General features: G+C 51.8%; 2 protein-coding genes across 4 annotated transcripts in view; one reads left to right on the plus strand and one right to left on the minus strand.

The window, feature by feature from the left end:
• The window catches only part of LOC147087078 (myelin protein P0-like), an 80,713-nt gene extending 58,234 nt beyond the window's left edge, over positions 1-22,479 (plus strand). For 2 of the 3 annotated variants that reach the window (XM_085978194.1, XM_085978191.1), the window contains one exon: positions 20,998-21,089. Coding sequence is in view for 1 of the 3 variants with exons in the window: in XM_085978192.1 (XP_085834318.1) it covers positions 1,465-1,525; positions 20,998-21,164; positions 22,231-22,464 (462 nt within the window). In the remaining 2 variants the exon portion in view is untranslated. Of the gene's footprint in view, positions 1-1,302; positions 1,526-20,997; positions 21,165-22,230 lie in introns of those variants that run through there. The other variant, XM_085978192.1, reaches the window with a different exon arrangement.
• The window catches only part of LOC147087077 (myelin protein P0-like), a 110,447-nt gene that overhangs the window by 67,619 nt on the left and 18,190 nt on the right, over positions 1-24,638 (minus strand). The gene's annotated exons all lie outside the window — the stretch shown is intronic.

Genomic DNA, 24,638 nt, shown 5'->3' on the forward strand with positions numbered 1-24,638 from the left:
GATTAGATTCCAGCCTGTAACTCACTCCCGGGTATCTGTTATTCTATACATAAACCGCCCCTAACCCCACGATTAGATTCCAGCCTGTAACTCACTCCCGGTTATCTGTTATTCTATATATAAACCCCCCCAAACCCCTCGATTAGATTCCAGCCTGTAACTCACTCCCGGGTATCTGTTATTCTATATATAAACCCCCCCCGAACCCCTCGATTAGATTCCAGCCTGTAACTCACTCCCGGGTATCTGTTATTCTATATATAAACTCCCTGAACCCCTCGATTAGATTCCAGCCTGTAACTCACTCCCGGGTATCTGTTATTCTATATATAATCCCCCCAAACCCCTCGATTAGATTCCAGCCTGTAACTCACTCCCGGGTATCTGTTATTCTATATATAATTCCCCCAAACCCCTCGATTAGATTCCAGCCTGTAACTCACTCCCGGGTATCTGTTATTCTATATATAAACCCCCCGAAACCCCCGATTAGATTCCAGCCTGTAACTCACTCCCGGGTATCTGTTATTCTATATATAAACCCCCCGAACCCCTCGATTAGATTACAGCCTGTAACTCACTCCCAGGTATCTGTTATTCTATATATAAACCCCCCCTGAACCCCTCGATTAGATTCCAGCCTGTAACTCACTCCCGGGTATCTGTTATTCTATATGTAAACCCCCCAAACCCCTCGATTAGATTCCAGCCTGTAACTCACTCCCGGGTATCTGTTATTCTATATATAAACCCCCCGAACCCCACGATTAGATTCCAGCCTGTAACTCACTCCCGGGTATCTGTTATTCTCTATATAAACCCCACCGAACCCCCGATTAGATTCCAGCCTGTAACTCACTCCCGGGTATCTGTTATTCTATATATAAACCCCACCGAACTGCTCGATTGGATTCCAGCCTGTCACTGAAGAAGGGATAACAAATAGTTTGTGTTTGGTCGTGCACTGTTTGGACAGGGGGATTCGAGGGAGTTAAACAATGATATAAGTCGCAATCTCTCACCCAGCCATCAGTGATATCTCTCCCACGTCCTTCCTCAATACAAGCGGACGATTGTTGGAAAACAATTCTCAGAATTCAGCCTGTTTGTGCAAGTGTGCAGAGCGCGATGGAGAACAAGAGTCTCGATTGTTGCATTTGCCCTCACTGCACGCCCCCTCATCAATTGTCACATTTCTGTCCCAATGCCAGTCAGCTCCCGGGGGCACCTTGCCACGCGTTCCGCCCCTCCGACCACCCCCACCCACAACAGCGCGAGATGGGGAGGACCATTCTGTTTAAAAGGCCGAGCCACTCCAGCGTTCACTCGCGAGAGAGAGAGAGAGAGCGTGCTCGAGAAACCGAGAGAGAAACCCCGGGGGTAAAGGAGAGGCACCGGCGAGACTTCGCAGCGTTCCCTTAGCGTCTTGAGTTCAGTGTCTTATTCTCAGCTGTGACAGCAGTCATGTTTCACCACAGCACTCCAGGGCTTATTCTGTGTGCCTCTCTGATCTACGCGCTATCCGGTAAGTCCGAAGACTGCAGCCCAATTCGATCTCGTTTCCTTGCGGGCGCCGGGGTTAGTAAAGGCGAATGATAGACTGCGGGAGTGAGAGGGTTAATCCCCCTCCGATAGGGAACAGGCTGCCCGGTGTCTGTAAATGGGGAGAGGTGGGTGAGAGTTGTTAATCCCCCTCCGATAGGGAACAGGCTGCCCGGTGTCTGTAAATGGGGAGAGGTGGGTGAGAGGGTTAATCCCCTCTGATAGGGAACAGGCTGCCCGGTGTCTGTAAATGGGGAGAGGTGGGTGAGAGGGTTAACCCCTCTGATAGGGAACAGGCTGCCCGGTGTCTGTAAATGGGGAGAGGTGGGTGAGAGGGTTAATCCCCCTCCGATAGGGAACAGGCTACCTGGTGTCTGTAAATGGGGAGAGGTGGGTGAGAGGGTTTAATCCACTCCAATAGGGAACAGGTTGCCCGGTGTCTGACTGTAAATGGGGAGAGGTGGGTGAGAGGGTTAATCTCCTCCGATAGGAAACAGACTGCCCGGTGTCTGTAAATGGGGAGAGGTGGGTGAGAGGGTTAATCCCCCTCCGATAGGGAACAGGCTGCCCGGTGTCTGTAAATGGGGAGAGGTGGGTGAGAGGGTTAATCCCCCTCCGATAGGGAACAGACTGCCCGGTGTCTGTAAATGGGGAGAGGTGGGTGAGAGGGTTAATCCCCCTCCGATAGGGAACAGGCTGCCCGGTGTCTGTAAATGGGGAGAGGTGGGTGAGAGGGTTAATTCCCCTCCGATAGGAAACAGGCTGCCCGGTGTCTGTAAATGGGGAGAGGTGGGTGAGAGGGTTAATCCCCTCCGATAGGGAACAGACTGCCCGGTGTCTGTAAATGGGGAGAGGTGGGTGAGAGGGTTAATCCCCCTCCGATAGGGAACAGGCTGCCCGGTGTCTGTAAATGGGGAGAGGTGGGTGAGATGTTTAATCCACGATAATTCCTCATAGTTTGGGAGGTGAGGAGTCCCACAGTTTGGGAGGTGAGGAGTCCCCACAGTTTGGGAGGTGAGGAGTCCCCATAGTTTGGGAGGTGAGGAGTCCCCACAGTTTGGGGGGTGAGGAGTCCCACAGTTTGGGGGGTGAGGAGTCCCACAGTTTGGGGGGAGAGGAGTCCCACAGTTTGGGGGGTGAGGAGTCCCACAGTTTGGGGGGTGAGGAGTCCCACAGTTTGGGTGGTGAGGAGTCCCACAGTTTGGGGAATGAGGAGTCCCCACAGTTTGGGGGGTGAGGAGTCCCCACAGTTTGGGAGGTGAGGAGTCCCACTGTTTGGGAGGTGAGGAGTCCCACAGTTTGGGAGGTGAGGAGTCCCCACAGTTTGGGAGGTGAGGAGTCCCACTGTTTGGGAGGTGAGGAGTCCCACAGTTTGGGGGTCAGGAGTCCCACAGTTTGGGAGATGAGGAGTCCCCACAGTTTGGGGAGTGATGAGTCCCCACAGTTTGGGGAGGTGAGGAGTCCCCACAGTTTGGGAGGTGAGGAGTCCCCACAGTTTGGGGGGTGAGGAGTCCCCACAGTTTGGGGGGTGAGGAGTCCCCACAGTTTGAGGGGTGAGGAGTCCCCACAGTTTGGGGAGGTGAGGAGTCCCCACAGTTTGGGGGGTGAGGAGTCCCACAGTTTCGGGGGTGAGGAGTCCCCACAGTTTGGGGGGTGAGGAGTTCACTGTTTGGGGGGTGAGGAGTCCCCACAGTTTGGGAGGTGAGGAGTCCCACAGTTTGGGGGGTGAGGAGTCCCCACAGTTTGGGAGGTGAGGAGTCCCCACAGTTTGGGGGGTGAGGAGTCCCCACAGTTTGGGGGGGGTGAGGAGTCCCCACAGTTTGGGGGGTGAGGAGTCCCCACAGTTTGGGAGGTGAGGAGTCCCCACAGTTTGGGGGGCGAGGAGTCCCCACAGTTTGGGGGGTGAGGAGTTCACTGTTTGTGGGGAGAGGAGTCCCCACAGTTTGGGGGGTGAGGTGTTCACTGTTTGGGGGGTGAGGAGTCCCCACAGTTTGGGAGGTGAGGAGTCCCCACAGTTTGGGGGGTGAGGAGTTCACTGTTTGGGGGGTGAGGAGTCCCCACAGTTTGGGGGGTGAGGAGTTCACTGTTTGGGAGGTGATGAGTCCCCACAGTTTGGGGGGTGAGGAGTCCCCACAGTTTGGGGGGTGAGGAGTCCCCACAGTTTGGGGGGTGAGGAGTCCCCACAGTTTGGGGGGTGAGGAGTCCCACAGTTTGGGGGATGAGGAGTCCCCACAGTTTGGGGGGTGAGGAGTCCCCACAGTTTGGGAGGTGAGGAGTCCCCACAGTTTGGGGGGTGAGGAGTCCCCACAGTTTGGGAGGTGAGGAGTCCCCACAGTTTGGGAGGTGAGGAGTCCCCACAGTTTGAGGTGAGGAGTCCCATATTTTGGGAGGTGAGGAGTTCACTGTTTGGGGGGTGAGGAGTCCCACAGTTTGCAGGGTGAGGAGATGAAATATTGGGGGTGAGGAGTCCCACAGCTTGTGGGGTGAGGAGACCACAGTTTGGGGAGTGAGGAGATCACAGTTTGGGGGGTGAGGAGATCACAGTTTGGGAGGTGAGGAGATCACAGTTTGGGGGGTGAGGAGATCACAGTTTCAGAGGTGAGGAGATCACAGTTTGGGGGGTGAGGAGATCACAGTTTGGGGGGTGAGGAGATCACAGTTTGGGGGGTGAGGAGATCACAGTTTGAGGAGGTGAGGAGATCACAGTTTGGGGGGTGAGGAGATCACAGTTTGGGAGGTGAGGAGATCACAGTTTGGGGGGTGAGGAGATCACAGTTTGGGGGGTGAGGAGATCACAGTTTGGGGAGTGAGGAGATCACAGTTTGGGGGGTGAGGAGATCACAGTTTGGGAGGTGAGGAGATCACAGTTTGGGGGGTGAGGAGATCACAGTTTGAGGAGGTGAGGAGATCACAGTTTGGGGGGTGAGGAGATCACAGTTTTGGGGGTGAGGAGATCACAGTTTGGGAGGTGAGGAGATCACAGTTTGGGAGGTGAGGAGATCACAGTTTGGGGGGTGAGGAGATCACAGTTTGGGGGGTGAGGAGATCACAGTTTGGGGGGTGAGGAGATCACAGTTTGGGGGGTGAGGAGATCACAGTTTGAGGAGGTGAGCAGATCACAGTTTGGGGGGTGAGGAGATCACAGTTTGGGGGGTGAGGAGATCACAGTTTGGGGGGTGAGGAGATCACAGTTTGAGGAGGTGAGGAGATCACAGTTTGGGAGGTGAGGAGATCAGAGTTTGGGGGGTGAGGAGATCACAGTTTGGGGGGTGAGGAGATCACAGTTTGAGGAGGTGAGGAGATCACAGTTTGGGAGGTGAGATCACAGTTTGGGGAGTGAGGAGATCACAGTTTGGGGGGTGAGGAGATCACAGTTTGGGGAGTGAGGAGATCACAGTTTGGGAGGTGAGGAGATCACAGTTTGGGGGGTGAGGAGATCACAGTTTGGGGGTGAGGAGATCACAGTTTGGGGGGTGAGGAGATCACAGTTTGCGGGGTGAGGAGACCACAGTTTGGGGGGTGAGGAGATCACAGTTTGCGGGGTGAGGAGACCACAGTTTGGGGGGTGAGGAGATCACAGTTTGGGGGGTGAGGAGATCACAGTTTGGGGAGGTGAGGAGATCACAGTTTGGGAGGTGAGGAGATCACAGTTTGGGGGGTGAGGAGATCACAGTTTGGGGGGTGAGGAGATCACAGTTTGGGGGGTGAGGAGATCACAGTTTGGGGGGTGAGGAGATCACAGTTTGCGGGGTGAGGAGACCACAGTTTGGGGGGTGAGGAGATCACAGTTTGCGGGGTGAGGAGACCACAGTTTGGGGATGAGGAGATCACAGTTTGGGGGGTGAGGAGATCACAGTTTGGGGAGGTGAGGAGATCACAGTTTGGGAGGTGAGGAGATCACAGTTTGGGGGGTGAGGAGATCACAGTTTGGGGGGTGAGGAGATCACAGTTTGGGGGGTGAGGAGATCACAGTTTGGGGGGTGAGGAGATCAGAGTTTGGGGGGTGAGGAGACCACAGTTTGGGGGGCGAGGAGATCACAGTTTGGGGGGTGAGGAGATCACAGTTTGGGGGGTGAGGAGATCACAGTTTGGGGGGTGAGGAGATCACAGTTGGGGGGTGAGGAGATCACAGTTTGGGGGGTGAGGAGATCACAGTTTGGGGGCTGAGGAGATCACAGTTTGGGGGGTGAGGAGATCACAGTTTGGGGAGTGAGGAGATCACAGTTTGGGGGGTGAGGAGATCACAGTTTGGGGGGTGAGGAGATCACAGTTTGGGGGGTGAGGAGATCACAGTTTGGGGGGCGAGGAGACCACAGTTTGGGGGGTGAGGAGATCACAGTTTGGGGGGTGAGGAGATCACAGTTTGGGGGGTGAGGAGATCACAGTTTGGGGGGTGAGGAGATCACAGTTTGGGGGGTGAGGAGATCACAGTTTGGGGAGTGAGGAGATCACAGTTTGGGGGGTGAGGAGGGAGAGGTGGGGAGGTGAGGAGATCACAGTTTGGGAGGTGAGGAGATCACATTTTGGGGGGTGAGGAGATCACAGTTTGGGGGGTGAGGAGGGAGAGGTGGGGACTGCAGTAATGAGACAGAAGGATAAGGGGAGTTTGTAATTGGAAGAGAGAGAAAGAAAAAGATTGGGGGCTGGCTGATGTTCCATGTCAAACTCTTCAACACGTCGCATGGGGGAATGTGCAAAGTGGGCAAGATCTATTCAATATTTCACACAAGGTACAACACAGCAAGGGTAAAAAGCTAACCAAGATTCCTGCAATCCAATCCCCACGGAATGCCAATCACCTCCCTCGCAAGTCCGAGACAGGAATGTGAGTCTGTGGGATGGAATTGAGCGAGAGTGGAGGCAGGAATTTCACAAGCTCAGCAAGCAGACTAGAATGATTCCCATTAACTCCATTTCCCAAATTCAGCACCCAGCCTGGGATACAATGGAGGCTGGGACTCTGACACACTGTTTGACGGGACAGTGTAGAGGGAGCTTTACTCTGTATCTAACCCCGTGCTGTACCTGCCCTGGGAGTGTTTGATGGGACAGTGTAGAGGGAGCTTTACTCTGTATCTAACCCCATGCTGTACCTGCCCTGGGAGTGTTTGAGGGGACAGTGTAGAGGGAGCTTTACTCTGTATCTAACCCCGTGCTGTACCTGCCCTGGGAGTGTTTGATGGGACAGTGTAGAGGGAGCTTTACTCTGTATCTAACCCGTGCTGTACCTGCCCTGGGAGTGTTTGATGGGACAGTGTAGAGGGAGCTTTACTCTGTATCTAACCCCGTGCTGTACCTGCCCTGGGAGTGTTTGATGGGACAGTGTAGAGGGAGCTTTACTCTGTATCTAACCCCGTGCTGTACCTGCCCTTGGAGTGTTTGATGGGACAGTGTAGGGGGAGCTTTACTCTGTATCTAACCCCGTGCTGTACCTGCCCTGGGAGTGTTTGATGGGACAGTGCAGAGGGAGCTTTACTCTGTATCTAACTCCGTGCTGTACCTGTCCTTGGAGTGTTTGATGGGACAGTGTAGAGGGACCTTTACTCTGTATCTAACCCGTGCTGTACCTGCCCTGGGAGTGTTTGATGGGACAGTGTAGAGGGAGCTTTACTCTCTATCTAACCCCGTGCTGTACCTGCCCTGGGAGTGTTTGATGGGACAGTGTAGAGGGAGCTTTACTCTGTATCTAACCCCCTGCTGTACCTGCCCTGGGAGTGTTTGATGGGACAGTGTAGAGGGAGCTTCACTCTGTATCTAAATCGTGCTGTACCTGCCCTGGGAGTGTTTGATGGGACAGTGTAGAGGGAGATTTACTCTGTATCTAACCCCGTGCTGTACCTGCCCTGGGAGTGTTTGATGGGACAGTGTAGAGGGAGCTTTACTCTGTATCTAACCCCGTGCTGTACCTGCCCTGGGAGTGTTTGATGGGACAGTGTAGAGGGAGCTTTTCTCTGTATCTAACTCCGTGCTGTACCTGCCCTTGGAGTGTTTGATGGGACAGTGTAGAGGGAGCTTTACTCTGTATCTAACCCGTGCTGTACCTGCCCTGGGAGTGTTTGATGGGACAGTGTAGAGGGAGCTTTACTCTGTATCTAACCCCGTGCTGTACCTGCCCTGGGAGTGTTTGATGGGACAGTGTAGAGGGAGCTTTACTCTGTATCTAACCCCGTGCTGTACCTGCCCTGGGAATGTTTGATGGGACAGTGTAGAGGGAGCTTCACTCTGTATCTAAATCGTGCTGTACCTGCCCTGGGAGTGTTTGATGGAACAGTGTAGAGGGAGCTTTCCTCTGTATCTAACCCGTGCTGTACCTTTCCTGGGAGTGTTTGATGGGACAGTGTAGAGGGAGCTTTACTCTGTATCTAACCCCGTGCTGTACCTGCCCTGGGAGTGTTTGATGGGACAGTGTAGAGGGAGCTTTACTCTGTATCTAACCCCGTGCTGTACCTGCCCTGGGAGTGTTTGATGGGACAGTGCAGAGGGAGCTTTACTCTGTATCTAACCCCGTGCTGTACCTGCCCTGGGAGTGTTTGATGGGACAGTGTAGAGGGAGCTTTACTCTGTATCTAACTCGTGCTGTACCTGCCCTGGGAGTGTTTGATGGAGAATCCAAGAACGTCTAAGATAGGTTTACAGTATGTGAATGCACGAAGTGCGGTAAATAAGCTTGGTGAGCTGATAGACAGATGGGACTATGACGTTGTGTCGATAACAGAGACCTGGATTAACAAAGGGCAAGATTGGGTATTAAATATTCCTGGATCTAATGTGTTCAGGAAACATGGGTAAGGAAAGATAGGAGGTGTTGTGACGGTATTGGTTAAGGAGAATGTTACAGTGCTGGAGAGGGAGGATGTCCTGGTGGGGTCAAGGACAGAATCTATTTGGTTATACTTGTGAAATAATAGAGGTACCATTACACTACTAGATGTATTCTATAGACCACCAACTAGTGGGAAGGATATGGAGGAAGTAATTTGCAGGGAAATTTACAGAGAGATGCAAGAACGATAGAGTAGTGATAATGGGAGATTTCAACTATCCGAATATAGACTGCGATTTTAATAGTCATAGAGTCATAGAGTTTTACAGCACAGAAAGAGGCCCTTCGGCCCATCGTGTCTGCGCCGACCATCAATCCCTGTCCAGTCTAATCCCATTTTCCAGCATTTGGTCCATAGCCTTGTATGCAATGGCATTTCAAGTGCTCGTCCAAATGCTTCTTGAATGTTGTGAGGGTTCCTGCCTCTACCACCCTTTCAGGCAGTGAGTTCCAGATTCCAACCACCCTCTGGGTGAAAAAGTTCCTCCTCAAATCCCCTCTAAATCTCCTGCCCCTTACCCTGAATCTATGCCCCCTTGTTATTGACCCCCCTACTAAGGGGAAAAGTTCCTCTTTATCCACCCTATCGATGCCCCTCATCATTTTGTACACCTCAATCAGGTCCCCCCTCAGCCTTCTTTGCTCCAAGGAAAACAACCCCAGCCTGTTTAGTCTTTCTTCATAGCTGAGGCGCTCCATCCCAGGTAACATCCTGGTGAATCTTCTCTGCACCCTCTCCAAAGCAATCACATCCTTCCTATAGTGAGGCGACCAGAACTGCACACAGTATTCCAGCTGTGGCCTCACCAGTGTTTTGTACAGCTCCATCATAACCTCCCTGCTCTTATATTCTATGCCCCGGCTAATGAAGGCAAGTATCCCATATGCCTTTTTAACCACCTTATCTACCTGTTCCGCTGCCTTCAGGGATCTATGTACATGTACACCAAGGTCCCTCTGACCCTCTGTACTTCCTAGGGTCCTACCACTCATTGTGTATTCCCTTGCCTTATTTGTCCGTCCAAAATGCATCACCTCGCACTTTTCAGGGTTAAATTCCATTTGCCACTTTTCCGCCCACCTGACCAACCCATTTATATCGTCCTGTAGCCTGAGGCTTTCCTCCTCGCAATTTACCACCCCACCAATTTTCGCGTCATCTGCGAACTTACCGATCATACCTTTTACATTCTCGTCCAAATCATTTATGTAGATCACAAACAGCAAGGGACCCAGCACCGATCCCTGAGGTACCCCACTGGACACAGGCTTCCAGTCACAAAAGCAACCTTCGACCATCACCCTCTGCCTCCTGCCGCTCAGCCAGTTTAAAGGACAGAGAAGGGAATGAATTTCTGAAGTGTGTTCAGGAGAACTTTCTTGATCAGTACGTTTCCAGCCCAGCAAGGAAGGAGGCATTGCTGGATCTGGTTCTGGGGAATGAGGTGGGTCAAGTGGAGCAAGTGTCAGTAGGGGGAACATTTAGGGAAGAGTGATCATAGTATCATAAGGTTTAGATTAGCTATGGAAAAGGACAGGGAGCAATCTAGAGTAAAAATACTTAATTGGAGGAAGTCCAATTTCAATGAGATTGGAACTGGCTCGGGTAAATTGGAATCAAACATAGAAACACAGAAGATAGGAGCAGGAGTAGGCCATTCGGCCCCTCGAGCCTGTTCCGCCATTCAATGAGATCATGGCTGATCATCCAAATTCAGTACCCTGTCCCTGCTTTCTCCCCATATCCCTTGATCCCCTTAGCCTTAAGAAATATATCTAACTCCTTCTTGAATATATTTAATGAATTGGCCTCAACTGCCTTCTGTGGTAGAGAATTCCACAGGTTCACCACTCTCTGGGTGAAGAAATTCCTCCTCATCTCTGTCCTAAATGGTTTACCCCTTATCCTTAGACTGTGACCCCTGGTTCGGGACTCCCCGCCATCAGGAACATCCTTCCTGCATCTAGTCTGTCTAGTCCTGTTAGAATTTTATAAGTTTCAATGAGATCCCCTCTCATTCTTCTAAACTCTAGCGAGTATAAGCCTAATCGACCCAATCTCTCTTCATACATCATTCCTGCCATCCCAGGTATCAGTCTGGTGAATCTTCACTGCACTCCCTCCATGGCAAGAACATCCTTCCTCAGATACGGCGACCAGAACTGCACACAATACTCAAGGTGTGGTCTCACCAAGGCCCTGTACAACTGCAGCAAGACATCCTTGTTCCTGTACTCGAATCCTCTCGCTACGAAGGCCAACATACCATTTGGCAGGCAAAACTGTAATCAAACAATGGGCTGCCTTTAAAGAGGAGATGGTTCGGGTACAGTCGAGGTACATTCCCACGAGGGGGAAAGGCAGGGCAACTAAAGTCAGGGCTCCCTGGATGACGAAAGAGATAGAGAATAATATGAAGCAGTAAAAGGGAGGCATATGATAGATGTCAGGTTGAGAATACAAGTGAGAACCAGGCTGAATATAGAAAGTTCAGAGGGGAAGTGAAAAAGGTAATAAGAGGGGCAAAGAGAGGGTATGAGAATACAATGGCAGCCAACATAAAAGGGAATCCAAAAGTCTTCGATAAGCATACTAGCTGGGGGTGCCCGGCGGTGCCGGGGCTTTTTCGAGGGCATGTTGTTGGAAGAGAGAGAGAGAGAGAGAGCGACTGGGGGGGAAGAGAGAGAGCGACTGGGGGGGGGAAGAGAGAGAGAGCGACTGGGGAGGAAGAGAGAGAGAGCGACTGGGGGGGAAGAGAGAGAGCGACTGGGGGGAAGAGAGAGAGCGACTGGGGGGGAAGAGAGAGAGCGACTGGGGGGGAAGAGAGAGAGCGACTGGGGGGGAAGAGAGAGAGCGACTGGGGGGAAGAGAGGGGGGGGAAGAGTGGGGGGAGGGGAGGGGGTGCCCGGCGGTGCTGAGGCTTTTTCGAGGGCATGTTGTTGTTGGAAGAGAGAGAGAGAGAGCGAGTGGGGGGGGGTATAAATAGTAAATGGATAGTAAGAGGAGGGTGGGACCAATTAGGGACCAAAATGGAGACCTACGCATGGAGGCAGAGGGCATAGCTGAGGTACTAAATGAGTACTTTGTGTCCGTCTTTACCAAGGAAGATGCCGCCAAAGTCATAGTGAAAGAGGAGGTGGTTGAGATACTGGATGGGATAAAGATTGATAAGGCGGAGGTACGAGAAAGGCTGGCTGTACTGAAAGTAGATAAGTCACCAGGATCAGATGGGATGCATCCTAGGATGCTGAGGGAATTGAGGTAGGAAATCGCGGAGGTACTGGCCATAATCTTCCAATCCTCCTTGGATACGGGGCTGGTGCCAGTGGACTGGAGGATTGCAAATGTTACACCATTGTTCAAAAAAGGGTGTAAAGATAAACCCAGCAACTACAGGCCAGTCAGTTTAACCTCGGTAGTGGAGAAACTTTTAGAAACAATAATCAGGGGAAAAATTAACAGTCACTTGGACAAGTGTGGATTAATTAAGGAAAGCCAGCATGGATTTGTTAAAGGCAAATTGTGTTTAAGCAACTTGATTGAGTTTTTTGATGAGGTATCAGAGAGGGTTGATGAGGGCAATGTGGTTGACGAGGTATATATGGATTTCCAAAAGGTGTTCGACAAAGTGCCACATAATAGGCTCACCAGCAAAGTTGAAGCCCATGGAATAAAAGAGACCATGGCAGCATGGATACAGAATTGGCTAAGTGACAGGAAACAGAGTAGTGGTGAACGGTTGTTTTTCGGACTGGAGGAAGGTACACAGTGGTGTTCCCCAGGGGTCGGTTCTAGGACCACTGCTTTTCTTGATATATATTAATGACTTGGACTTGGGTGTACAGGGCACAATTTCAAAATTTGCAGTTGACACAAAACCTGGAAGTATAGTGAACAGTGAGGAGGAGAGGGACAGACTTCAAGAGGACACAGACAGGCTGGTGGAATGGGCAGGCACGTGGCAGATTAAATTTAACACAGAAAAGTGCGAAGTGATACATTTTGGTAGAAAGAATGAGGAGAGGCAATATAAACTAAAGGGTACAATCCTAAAGTGGGTGCACGAACAGAGAGACCTGGGGGTATGTGTGCACAAATCGTTGAAGGTGGCGGGACTGGTTGAGAAAGCGGTTAAAAAAGTATATGGGATCCTGGGCTTCATAAATAGAAGCGTAGAGTACAAACGTGTGGAAATTATGATGAATCTGTATAAAACACTGGTTTGGCCTCAACTGGAGTATTGTGTCCAATTCTGGGCACCGCACTTTAGGAAGGATGAGAAGGATTTAGAGAGGGTGCAGAGGAGATTGACCAGAATGGTACCAGGGATGAGGGACTTCAGTTACACGGAGAGACTGGAGAAGCTGGGGTTGTTCTCCTTAGAGCAGAGAAGGTTAAGGGGAGATTGACCAGAATGGTACCAAGGATGAGGGACTTCAGTTACGTGGAAAGACTGGAGAAGCTGGGATTGTTCTCCTTAGAGCAGAGAAGGTTAAGGGGAGATTGACCAGAATGGTACCGGGGATGAGGGGCTTCAGTTACGTGGAGAGACTGGAGAAGCTGGGGTGGTTCTCCTTAGACCAGAGAAGGTTAAGGGGAGATTGACCAGAATGGTACCAGGGATGAGGGACTTCAGTTATGTGGAGAGACTGGAGAAGCTGGGGTTGTTCTCCTTAGAGCAGAGAAGGTTAAGGGGAGATTGACCAGAATGGTACCAGGGATGAGGGACTTCAGTTACGTGGAGAGGCTGGAGAAGCTGGGATTGTTCTCCTTAGAGCAGAGAAGGTTAAGAGGAGATTGACCAGAATGGTACCAGGGATGAGGGACTTCAGTTACACGGAGAGACTGGAGAAGCTCGGGTTGTTCTCCTTGGAGCAGAGAAGGTTAAGGGGAGATTGACCAGAATGGTACCAAGGATGAGGGACTTCAGTTACGTGGCGAGACTGGAGAAGCTGGGGTTGTTCTCCTTAGAGCAGAGAAGGTTAAGGGGAGATTGACCAGAATGGTACCAAGGATGAGGGACTTCAGTTACGTGGCGAGACTGGAGAAGCTGGGGTTGTTCTCCTTAGAGCAGAGAAGGTTAAGGGGAGATTGACCAGAATGGTACCAGGGATGAGGGACTTCAGTTATGTGGAAAGACTGGAGAAGCTGGGATTGTTCTCCTTAGAGCAGAGAAGGTTAAGGGGAGATTGACCAGAATGGTACCGGGGATGAGGGGCTTCAGTTACGTGGAGAGACTGGAGAAGCTGGGGTTGTTCTCCTTAGAGCAGAGAAGGTTAAGGGGAGATTGACCAGAATGGTACCAGGGATGAGGGACTTCAGTTATGTGGAGAGACTGGAGAAGCTGGGGTTGTTCTCCTTAGAGCAGAGAAGGTTAAGGGGAGATTGACCAGAATGGTACCAGGGATGAGGGACTTCAGTTACGTGGAGAGGCTGGAGAAGCTGGGATTGTTCTCCTTAGAGCAGAGAAGGTTAAGGGGAGATTGACCAGAATGGTACCGGGGATGAGGGACTTCAGTTACGTGGAGAGACTGGAGAAGCTGGGGTTGTTCTCCTTAGAGCAGAGAAGGTTAAGGGGAGATTGACCAGAATGGTACCAGGGATGAGGGACTTCAGTTACGTGGAGAGACTGGAGAAGCTAGGGTTGTTCTTCTTAGAGCAGAGAAGGTTAAGGGGGAGATTGACCAGAATGGTACCAGGGATGAGGGACTTCAGTTACGTGGAGAGACTGGAGAAGCTGGGATTGTTCTCCTTAGAGCAGAGAAGGTTAAGAGGAGATTGACCAGAATGGTACCAGGGATGAGGGACTTCAGTTACGTGGAGAGATTGGAGAAGCTGCGGTTGTTCTCCTTAGAGCAGGGAAGGTTAAGAGGAGATTGACCAGAATGGTACCAGGGATGAGGGACTTTAGTTACGTGGAGAGACTGGAGAAGCTAGGGTTGTTCTTCTTAGAGCAGAGAAGGTTAAGGGGGAGATTGACCAGAATGGTACCAGGGATGAGGGACTTCAGTTACGTGGAGAGATTGGAGAAGCTGCGGTTGTTCTCCTTAGAGCAGGGAAGGTTAAGAGGAGATTGACCAGAATGGTACCAGGGATGAGGGACTTCAGTTACGTGGAGAGACTGGAGAAGCTGGGATTGTTCTTCTTAGAGCAGAGAAGGTTAAGGGGGAGATTGACCAGAATGGTACCAGGGATGAGGGACTTCAGTTACACGGAGAGACTGGAGAAGCTGGGGTTGTTCTCCTTAGAGCAGAGAAGGTTAAGGGGAGATTGACCAGAATGGTACCAGGGATGAGGGACTTCAGTTATGTGGAGAGACTGGAGAAGTTGGGGTTGTACTCCTTGGAGCAGAGAAGGTTAAGGGGAGATTGACCAGAATGGTACCAGGGATAAAGGACTTCAGTTACGTGGAGAGACTGGAGAAGCTGGGGTTGTTCTCCTTAGAGCAGAGAAGGTTAAGGGGAGATTGACCAGAATGGTACCAGGGATGAGGGACTTCAGTTACGTGGAGAGACTGGAGAAGCTGGGGTTGTTCTCCTTAGAGCAGAGAAGGTTAAGGGGAGATTGACCCAAATGGTCCCAGGGATAAAGGACTTCAGTTACGTGGAGAGACTGGAGAAGCTGGGGTTGTTCTCCTTAGAGCAGAGAAGGTTAAGAGGAGATTGACCAGAATGGTACCAGGGATGAGGGACTTCAGTTACGTGGAGAGACTGGAGAAGCTGGGGTTGTTCTCCTTAGAGCAGAGAAGGTTAAGGGGGAGATTGACCAGAATGGTACCAGGGATGAGGGACTTCAGTGACGTGGAGAGACTGGAGAAGCTGGGGTTGTTCTCCTTGGAGCAGAGAAGGTTAAGGGGGAGATTGACCAGAATGGTACCAGGGATGAGGGACTTCAGTTACGTGGAGAGACTGGAGAAGCTGGGGTTGTTCTCCTTAGAGCAGAGAAGGTTAAGAGGAGATTGACCAGAATGGTACCAGGGATGAGGGACTTCAGTTACGTGGAGAGACTGGAGAAGCTGGGGTTGTTCTCCTTAGAGCAGAGAAGGTTAAGGGGGAGATTGACCAGAATGGTACCAGGGATGAGGGACTTCAGTGACGTGGAGAGACTGGAGAATCTGGGGTTGTTCTCCTTGGAGCAGAGAAGGTTAAGGGGGAGATTGACCAGAATGGTACCAGGGATGAGGGACTTCAGTTACGTGGAGAGACTGGAGAAGCTGGGGTTGTTCTCCTTAGAGCAGAGAAGGTTAAGGGGAGATTGACCAGAATGGTACCGGGGATGAGGGACTTCAGTTACGTAGAGAGACTGGAGAAGCTGGGGTTGTTCTCCTTAGAGCAGAGAAGGTTAAGGGGAGATTGAACAGAATGGTACCAGGGATGAGGGACTTCAGTTACACGGAGAGACTGGGGAAGCTGGGGTTGATCTCCTTAGAGCACTTAGAAGATTGAGCGGAGATTTGGTCAAGATGTTCAAAATCATGAAGGGTCGAGGCAGAGCAGATAGAGAGAAACTGTTCGCATTGGCAGAAAGGTCGAGAACCAGAGGACACAGATTTAAGGTGATTGGCAGAAGGACCAAAGGCAACATGAGGGAAAACGTTTTAACGCAGCGAGTGGTTAGGATCTGGAAGGCACGGCCTGATAGGGTGGTGGAGGCAGATTCAATTGTGGCTTTCAAAAGGGAATTTAATAAGTAACTGAAGGACAACAATTTGCAGGGCTACGGGGAAAGGGCGAGGGAGTGGGACTGGCTGAGGTGCTCTTGCAGGGAGCCGGCACGTGCTCGACGGGCCAAATGGCCCCCTTATGTGCAGTAACCATTTTATGATTCTATGAACCCATGCTGTACCTGCCCTGGGAGTGTTTGATGGGACAGTGTAGAGGGAGCTTTACTCTGTATCTAACCCATGCTGTACCTGCCCTGGGAGTGTTTGATGGGACAGTGTAGAGGGAGCTTTACTCTGTATCTAACCCGTGCTGTACCTGCCCTGGGAGTGTTTGATGGGACAGTGTAGAGGGAGCTTTACTCTGTATCTAACCCGTGCTGTACCTGCCCTGGGAGTGTTTGATGGGACAGTGTAGAGGGAGCTTTACTCTGTATCTAACCCGTGCTGTACCTGCCCTGGGAGTGTTTGATGGGACAGTGTAGAGGGAGCTTTACTCTGTATCTAACACGTGCTGTACCTGCCCTGGGAGTGTTTGATGGGACAGTGTAGAGGGAGCTTTACTCTGTATCTAACCCCGTGCTGTACCTGCCCTGGGAGTGTTTGATGGGACAGTGTAGAGGGAGCTTTACTCTGTATCTAACCCGTGCTGTACCTGCCCTGGGAGTGTTTGATGGGACAGTGTAGAGGGAGCTTTACTCTGTATCTAACCCGTGCTGTACCTGCCCTGGGTGTGTTTCATGGGACAGTGTAGAGGGAGCTTTACTCTGTATCTAACCCGTGCTGTACCTGCCCTGGGAGTGTTTGACGGGACAGTGTAGAGGGAGCTTTACTCTGTATCTAACCCCGTGCTGTACCTGCCCTGGGAGTGTTTGATGGGACGGTGTAGAGAGAGATGGAGGGGAGGGGATTGGAGGGAAGCGGGATTGGAGGGAAGGGGATTGTAGGGAGGGGGTTTGAAGGTGAGGGAATTGGAGGAGAGGGGTTGGGCAGGTTAGGTTCCAAAGGCAGTCTGGGAGAGGGGGTTCGCTGATGGAGGGAGGGAGGAAGGGGTGTGGAGAAATGCTGGCACGTCACTCAAGATCAAAGAGTGTGCTGGTACAAGGGACAGGCAGGACGTGAAGAGGCCGCCTGTTATTGGTTGACGGGTAAACAATCGCGCGTCAACAGTGGAGGCATTGTTTGTGGTACAATGGCTCCCCACACCCAATGACACGACCGACCCACATTCAATCACCAGCCGTCACCGCATCTGACAGACGTCCACTGTTCCCTGAGCTCCTAGCTCAAAATTCCCCCACCCCTGTTAAAGAGGGAGTCTCTCTCTCATCCCTGTCTTTGTCCGCTCTCAACTTGACTATTGCAACAGTCTCCTCGTTGGCCATCCACATTCTATTCGCCGCAACCTCGAGGTCCTCCAAAGCTCTACTGCCGTGAGTCCTAATTCGCCCCATGTCCCGTTCACCCATCTCCCCCTGTGCTCGCTGACCCACATTGGCTACCGGTCCTGCAACACCTCGATTTTAAAATTCTCATCCTTGTTTTCAACTCCCTCCATGGGCTCCTCGCTCCCCCTCCCTATCAATACAATACAATACAATACAATTCACTTTATTGGCATGATAAGGTACATCTTATGTTGCCAAAGCATCAAAATACATTTATGGTTGAACACATAAACGCGGTTCCATTCATACAGTGTATAAACAGGTATATCCCTGAGTTTATAAATATATCTTCGCCCCGTCCATATATACTCTTGTCTTAGTTCACTGGTTGTCCCTCTGTTCATGGCAAGCTGTAACATAGTGTGCCGCCAGTGTTACACAGCTTCTCTCCTCCCCCAGTAGGAATGGGAGTTTTTGGTTGTCAGTCAGATTTCTGAATTCAGGGCATATTTGTGAGAATTTTTGATAGAAATTCTCTCTGATGCCCTGATATTTTCCACAGGCTGTGAGGAAGTGCATCTCTGTCTCCACTACTCCCTGACTGCAGTGAGAGCATATCCTGTCTTCTCTTGGCAGCCTGGTCTGCCTGTGTCTGCCTTTTTCGATCGCTAGGCTATGTTCGCTAAGTCTGTACCTTGTCAAGGTTCTTCTCAGTTTGTTATCTCTGTAACCTCCTCCAGCCCCTACACCACTCCCTATCTCTGTAACCCCCTCCAGCCCCTACATCCCTCCCTTTCTCTGTAACTGCCTCCAGCCCCTACACTCCTCCCTATCTCTGTAACCTCCTCCAACCCCTACACCCCTCCCTATCTCTGTAACCTTCTCCAGCCCCTACACACCTCCCTATCTCTGTACCCTCCTCCAGCCCCAACAACCCTCCCTATCTCTGTCACCTCCTCCAGCCTCCACACCCCTCCCTATCTCTGTAACCTCCTCCAGCCCCTACACCCCTCCCTATCTCTGTAACCTCCTCCAGCCCCAACAACCCTCCCTATCTCTGTCACCTCCTCCAGCCTCCACACCCCTCCCTATCTCTGTAACCTCCTCCAGCCCCTACACCCCTCCCTATCTCTGTAACCTCCTCCAGCCCCTACAACCCTCCCTATCTCTGTCACCTCCTCCAGCCCCCACACCCCTCCCTATCTCTGTAACCTCCTCCAGCCCCTACACCCCTCCCTATCTCTGTAACCTCCTCCAGGCCCCACAACCCTCCCTATCTCTGTAACCTCCTCCAGCCCCTACAACCCTCCCTATCTCTGTAACCTCCTCCAGCCCCTACACCCCTCCCTATCTCTGTAACCTCCTCCAGCCCCTACACCACTCCCTATCTCTGTAACCTCCTCCAGCCCCTACACCCTCCCTATCACTGTAACCTCCTCCAGCCCCTACACCCCTCCCTATCTCTGTAACCTCCTCCAGCCCCTACACCCCCTATCTCTGTATCCTCCTCCAGCCCCTACACCCCTCCCTATCTCTGTAACCTCCTCCAGCCCCTACAACCCTCAATGATCTCTGCGCTCCTCCAATTCTGGCCTCTTGAGCATCCCCCGATTTCCATCGCTCCACCATTGGCGGCCGTGCCTTCAGCTGCCTGGGCCCCGAGCTCTGGAATTCCCTCCCTAAACCTCTCCGCCTCTCTCTCCTCATTTAAGACGCTCCTTAAAACCTCCCTCTTTGACCCAGCTTTTGGTCACCTGCCCTAATATCTCCTGATGTGGCTCCGTGTCAGATTCTGTTTGATAATCGCTCCTGTGAAGCACCTTGGGAGGTTGTATTATGTTAAAGGTGCTATATCTTCTTCTTTTAGGCAGTTCCTTGGAACCGAGGGTGACGTGCTTCCACACTAACAATGAGTTCTCAGGTGACTGATGAGTCCAATGCGGGACCTACAGTCTCTGTCACAGGTGGGGCAGACGGTGGTTGAAGGGGCGGGCGGGTGGGGTGCTTGGGTTGACATGCGCTCCTTGCGCTGCCTGCGCTTGCCTTCCCGCTTGCTCCCGGCGAAGAGACTCGAGGTGTTCGGCGCCTTCCCGGATGCTTCTCCTCCACTTTGTGCGGTCTTGGGCCAGGGATTCCCAGGTGTCGGTGGGGATGTTACACTTTTTCCAAGGAGGCTTTGAGGGTGTCCTTGAAGCGTTTCCTCTGCCCACCTGGGGCTCGCTTGCCGTGCCGGAGCTCCGAGTAGAGCGCTTGTTTTGGGAGTCTCGTATCGGGCATGCGGACAATGTGACCCATCCATTGGAGCTGATCGAGCGTGGTCAAAGCCTCGATGCTGGGGATGTTGGCCTGAGCGAGAACACCGACGTTGGTGCGCCTATCCTGCCAATGGATTTGCAGGATCTTGCAGAGGCAGTGTCGGTGGTACCTCTCCAGTGCTTTGAGGTGCCTGCTGTACATGGTCCATGTCTCTGAGGCATACAGCAGGGCGGGTATCACTGCTGCTCTGTAGACCACGAGCTTAGTGCCGGGTTTGAGGTCCTGGTCTTCAAACACCCTCTTCCTCAGGCGACCGAAGGCTGCGCTGGCACACTGAAGGCGGTGTTGGACATCGTCGTCGACGTCTGCCCTTGTTGACAGTAGGCTCCCAATGCAAGTGGTTGTTGAATTATGATAAAGGTGCTGTATAAATGCACGTTCTTGTTGATGTTGAAACATAGAAAAATAGAAACATAGAAGATAGGAGCAGGAGTTGGCCATTCGGCCCCTCGAGCCTGCTCCGCCATTCAATGCGATCATGGCTGATCATCCAAATTCAGTACCCGGTCCCTGCTTTCTCCCCATACCCCTTAATGCCTTTAGCCTTAAGAAATATATCCAACTCCTTCTTGAATATATTTAATGAATTGGCCTCTACTGCCTTCTGTGGTAGAGAATTCCACAGGTTCACCACTCTCTGGGTGAAGAAATTCCTCCTCATCTCTGTCCTAAATGGCTTACCCCTTATCCTTAGACTGTGACCCCTGGTTCTGGACTCCCCGACCATCGGGAACATCCTCCCTGCATCTAGTCTGTCTAGTCCTGTTAGAATTTTATAAGTTTCAATGAGATCCCCTCTCATTCTTCTAAACTCCAGCGAGTATAAGCCCAATCGACCCAATCTCTCCTCATACGTCATTCCTGCCATCCCAGGTATCAGCCTAGTGAATCTTCGCTGAACTCCTTCCATGGCAAGAACATCCTTCCTCAGATAAGGCGACCAAAACCGCACACAATACTCAAGGTGTGGTCTCACCAAGGCCCTGTACAACTGCAGCAAGACATCCTTGTTCCTGTACTCGAATCCTCTCGCTACGAAGGCCAACATACCATTTGCCTTCTTAACCGCCTGCTGCACCTGCATGCTTACCTTCAGCGACTGGTGCACAAGGACACCCAGGTCTCGTTGCACTTCCAATTTTCCCAATCTATTGCCGTTCAGATAATAATCTGCCTTCCTGTTTTTGACACCAAAGTGAATAACCTCACATTTGAGATACAGCCATTAACGGAGGACTCTCCCTCTCTCTCTCTCTCTCTCCGCCAGTGCTGTGTCCCACACAAGGGATCTCGGTCACCACACATCACAACCTGCACAAGCGGGTCGGATCAGACGTCACGCTGTACTGCGGCTTCTGGTCGAACGAATACGTCTCGGACCTCACCACGCTGTCCTGGCGGTTTCGTCCCGACAACTCCAGGGAGATTATCTCGGTAAGGAAAAGTGGTTGGCGGCTATTCGACTAAGGGCGGCGGCGCAGGCTGTGGGATACGACCCGTGCTTCCTCTCGGCGCACCCACCGTCCGATCGTGTGCTTGTAGCAATTAGCGGGGGGGCGCGGTTGTCAGGGAAATCGCTGGGGGTTGGGCGGCGAGTTGATATTCGACACTGCGGGGCTTCGCACGGCTGCGGTCTTTTCCTCACCGCGCTGGAACCGTGGCTGATTCGTATCCGCGCCCCCGTCCCCAGACCCGGGTGGGTGTGCAGACCCTCCCCCACTCTGAAGGCATTCCCCGAGGATCAATCATCTCAACTCAGACCGGGGGAGGATTGAAAGTCGGATCCTGCTGTCTCACAGAACTAAAACTGAACCGACCGAAAAGGAACAAGAGAGGGTGCGGGGCTCACAGACTGACATTTCACCCTCTGGGATCTCTCAAACCCAGACCAGGGGAGCTTTACTCTGTATCTAACTCCGTGCTGTACCTGCCCTGGGCGTGTTTGATGGGACAGTGTAGAGGGAGCTTTACTCTGTATCTAACCCCGTGCTGTACCTGCCCTGGGAGTGTTTGATGGGACAGTGTAGAGGGAGCTTTACTCTGTATCTAACCCCGTGCTGTACCTGCCCTGGGAGTGTTTGACGGGACAGTGTAGAGGGAGCTTTACTCTGTATCTAACCCCGTGCTGTACCTGCCCTGGGAGTGTTTGACGGGACAGTGTAGAGGGAGCTTTACTCTGTATCTAACCCCGTGCTGTACCTGCCCTGGGAGTGTTTGATGGGACAGTGTAGAGGGAGCTTTACTCTGTATCTAACCCCGTGCTGTACCTGCCCTGGGAGTGTTTGATGGGACAGTGTAGAGGGAGCTTTACTCTGTATCTAACCCCGTGCTGTCCCTGCCCTGGGAGTGTTTGACGGGGCAGTGTACAGGGAGCTTTACTCTGTATCTAACCCGTGCTGTACCTGCCCTGGGAGTGTTTGATGGGACAGTGTGGAGGGAGCTTTACATTGTAGAGGATTGTGTTAATATAATATTTTTGGGTCCTTCTCGATTATTTCAGATCTTCCACTACGGAAATGGAATTCCTTATATTGAGAAGTGGGGGCAGTTCAGGGGGCGAGTTGAATGGGTTGGAGATATCTCTAAGAGTGATGGGTCCATTGTGATTCGTAACCTGGACTACATTGACAACGGAACATTCACCTGCGATGTTAAGAACCCCCCTGATGTTGTGGGCACCTCATCAGATGTACACCTCACCGTCTATGACAGAAGTAAGGAGTCCCGTGTGTGAGTGTGTGTGTGAGAGAATTAGGTAGAATATGACTTGTTACCTCCTCCAGCCCCTACAACCCTCCCTATCTCTGTAACCTCCTCCAGCCCCTACACACCTCCCTATCTCTGTAACCTCCTCCATCCCCTACACCCCTCCCTATCTCTGGAACCTCCTCCAGCCCCTACAACACTCCCTGTCACTCTAACCTCCTCCAGCCCCTACAACCCTCCTTATCTCTGTAACCTCCTCCAGCCCCTACAACCCTCCCTATCTCTGTAATCTCCTCCAGCACCTACAACCCTCCCTATCTCTGTAACCTCCTCCAGCCCCTAAAACCCTCCCTATCTCTGTAACCTCCTCCAGCCCCTAAAACCCTCCCTATCTCTGTAACCTCCTCCAGCCCCTACACCCCTTCCTATCTCTTGTAATCTCTTCCAGCCCCTACAACCCTCCCTATCTCTGTAACCTCCTCCAGCCCCTACAACTCTCCCTATCTCTGTAACCTCCGCCAGCCCGTACAACCCTCCCTATCTCTGTAACCTCCTCCAGCCCCTACAATGACCCAGTGCTCCAAGTGTGGTATAACCAAGGTATATGGAGACCAGAACTGTGCACAGCGCTCCAAGTGTGGTCTAAGCAAGGTATATGGAGACCAAAACTGCACACAGTGCTCCAAGTGTGGTCTAACCAAGGTATATGGAGACCAGAACTGCGCTCAGTGCTCCAAGTGTGGTCTAACCAAGGTATGTGGAGACCAGAACTGTGCACGGTGCTCCAAGTGTGGTCTAACCAAGGTATATGGAGACCAGAACTGTGCACGGTGCTCCAAGTGTGGTCTAACCAAGGTATATGGAGACCAGAACTGCACACAGTGCTCCAAGTGTGGTCTAACCAAGGTATATGGAGACCAGAACTGTGCACAATGCTCCAAGTGCGGTCTAACCAAGGTATATGGAGACCAGAACTGTGCACAGTGCTCCAAGTGTGGTCTAACCAAGGTATATGGAGACCAGAACTGCGCACAGTGCTCCAAGTGTGGTCTAACCAAGGTATATGGAGACCAGAACTGCGCACAGTGCTGCAAGTGTGCTCTAACCAAGGTATATGGAGACCAGAACTGTGCACAGTGCTCCAAGTGTGGTCTAACCAAGGTATATGGAGACCAGAACTGTGCACAGTGCTCCAAGTGTGGTCTAACCAAGGTATACGGAGACCAGAACTGTGCACAGTGCTCCAAGTGTGGTCTAACCAAGGTATACGGAGACCAGAACTGTGCACAGTGCTCCAAGTGTGGTCTAACCAAGGTATACGGAGACCAGAACTGTGCACAGTGCTCCAAGTGTGGTCTAACCAAGGTATATGGAGACCAGAACTGTGCACATTGCTCCAAGTGTGGTCTAACCAAGGTATATGGAGACCAGAACTGTGCACAGTGCTCCAAGTGTGGTCTAACCAAGGTATACGGAGACCAGAACTGTGCACAGTGCTCCAAGTGTGGTCTAACCAAGGTATATGGAGACCAGAACTGCGCACAGTGCTCCAAGTGAGGTCTAACCAAGGTATACGGAGACCAGAACTGTGCACAGTGCTCCAAGTGGGGTCTAACCAAGGTATATGGAGACCAGAACTGTGCACAGTGCTCCAAGTGAGGTCTAACCAAGGTATACGGAGACCAGAACTGTGCACAGTGCTCCAAGTGTGGTCTAACCAAGGTATACGGAGCCCAGAACTGTGCACAGTGCTCCAAGTGTGGTCTAACCAAGGTATATGGAGACCAGAACTGTGCACAGTGCTCCAAGTGTGGTCTAACCAAGGTATATCGGAGACCAGAACTGTGCACATTGCTCCAAGTGTGGTCTAACCAAGGTATATGGAGACCAGAACTGTGCACAGTGCTCCAAGTGTGGTCTAACCAAGGTATATGGAGACCAGAACTGTGCACAGTGCTCCAAGTGTGGTCTAACCAAGGTGTATGGAGACCAGAACTGTGCACAGTGCTCCAAGTGTGGTCTAACCAAGGTATATGGAGACCAGAACTGTGCACAGTGCTCCAAGTGTGGTCTAACCAAGGTATATGGAGACCAGAACTGTGCACAGTGCTCCAAGTGTGGTCTAACCAAGGTATATGGAGACCAGAACTGTGCACAGTGCTCCAAGTGTGGTCTAACCAAGGTATATGGAGACCAGAACTG

This window comes from Somniosus microcephalus, unplaced genomic scaffold (genome assembly GCF_052327205.1).
Source record: "Somniosus microcephalus isolate GS21.2 unplaced genomic scaffold, FLI_Smic_1.0 unresolved_chr6, whole genome shotgun sequence".
Lineage (NCBI taxonomy): Eukaryota > Metazoa > Chordata > Chondrichthyes > Squaliformes > Somniosidae > Somniosus > Somniosus microcephalus.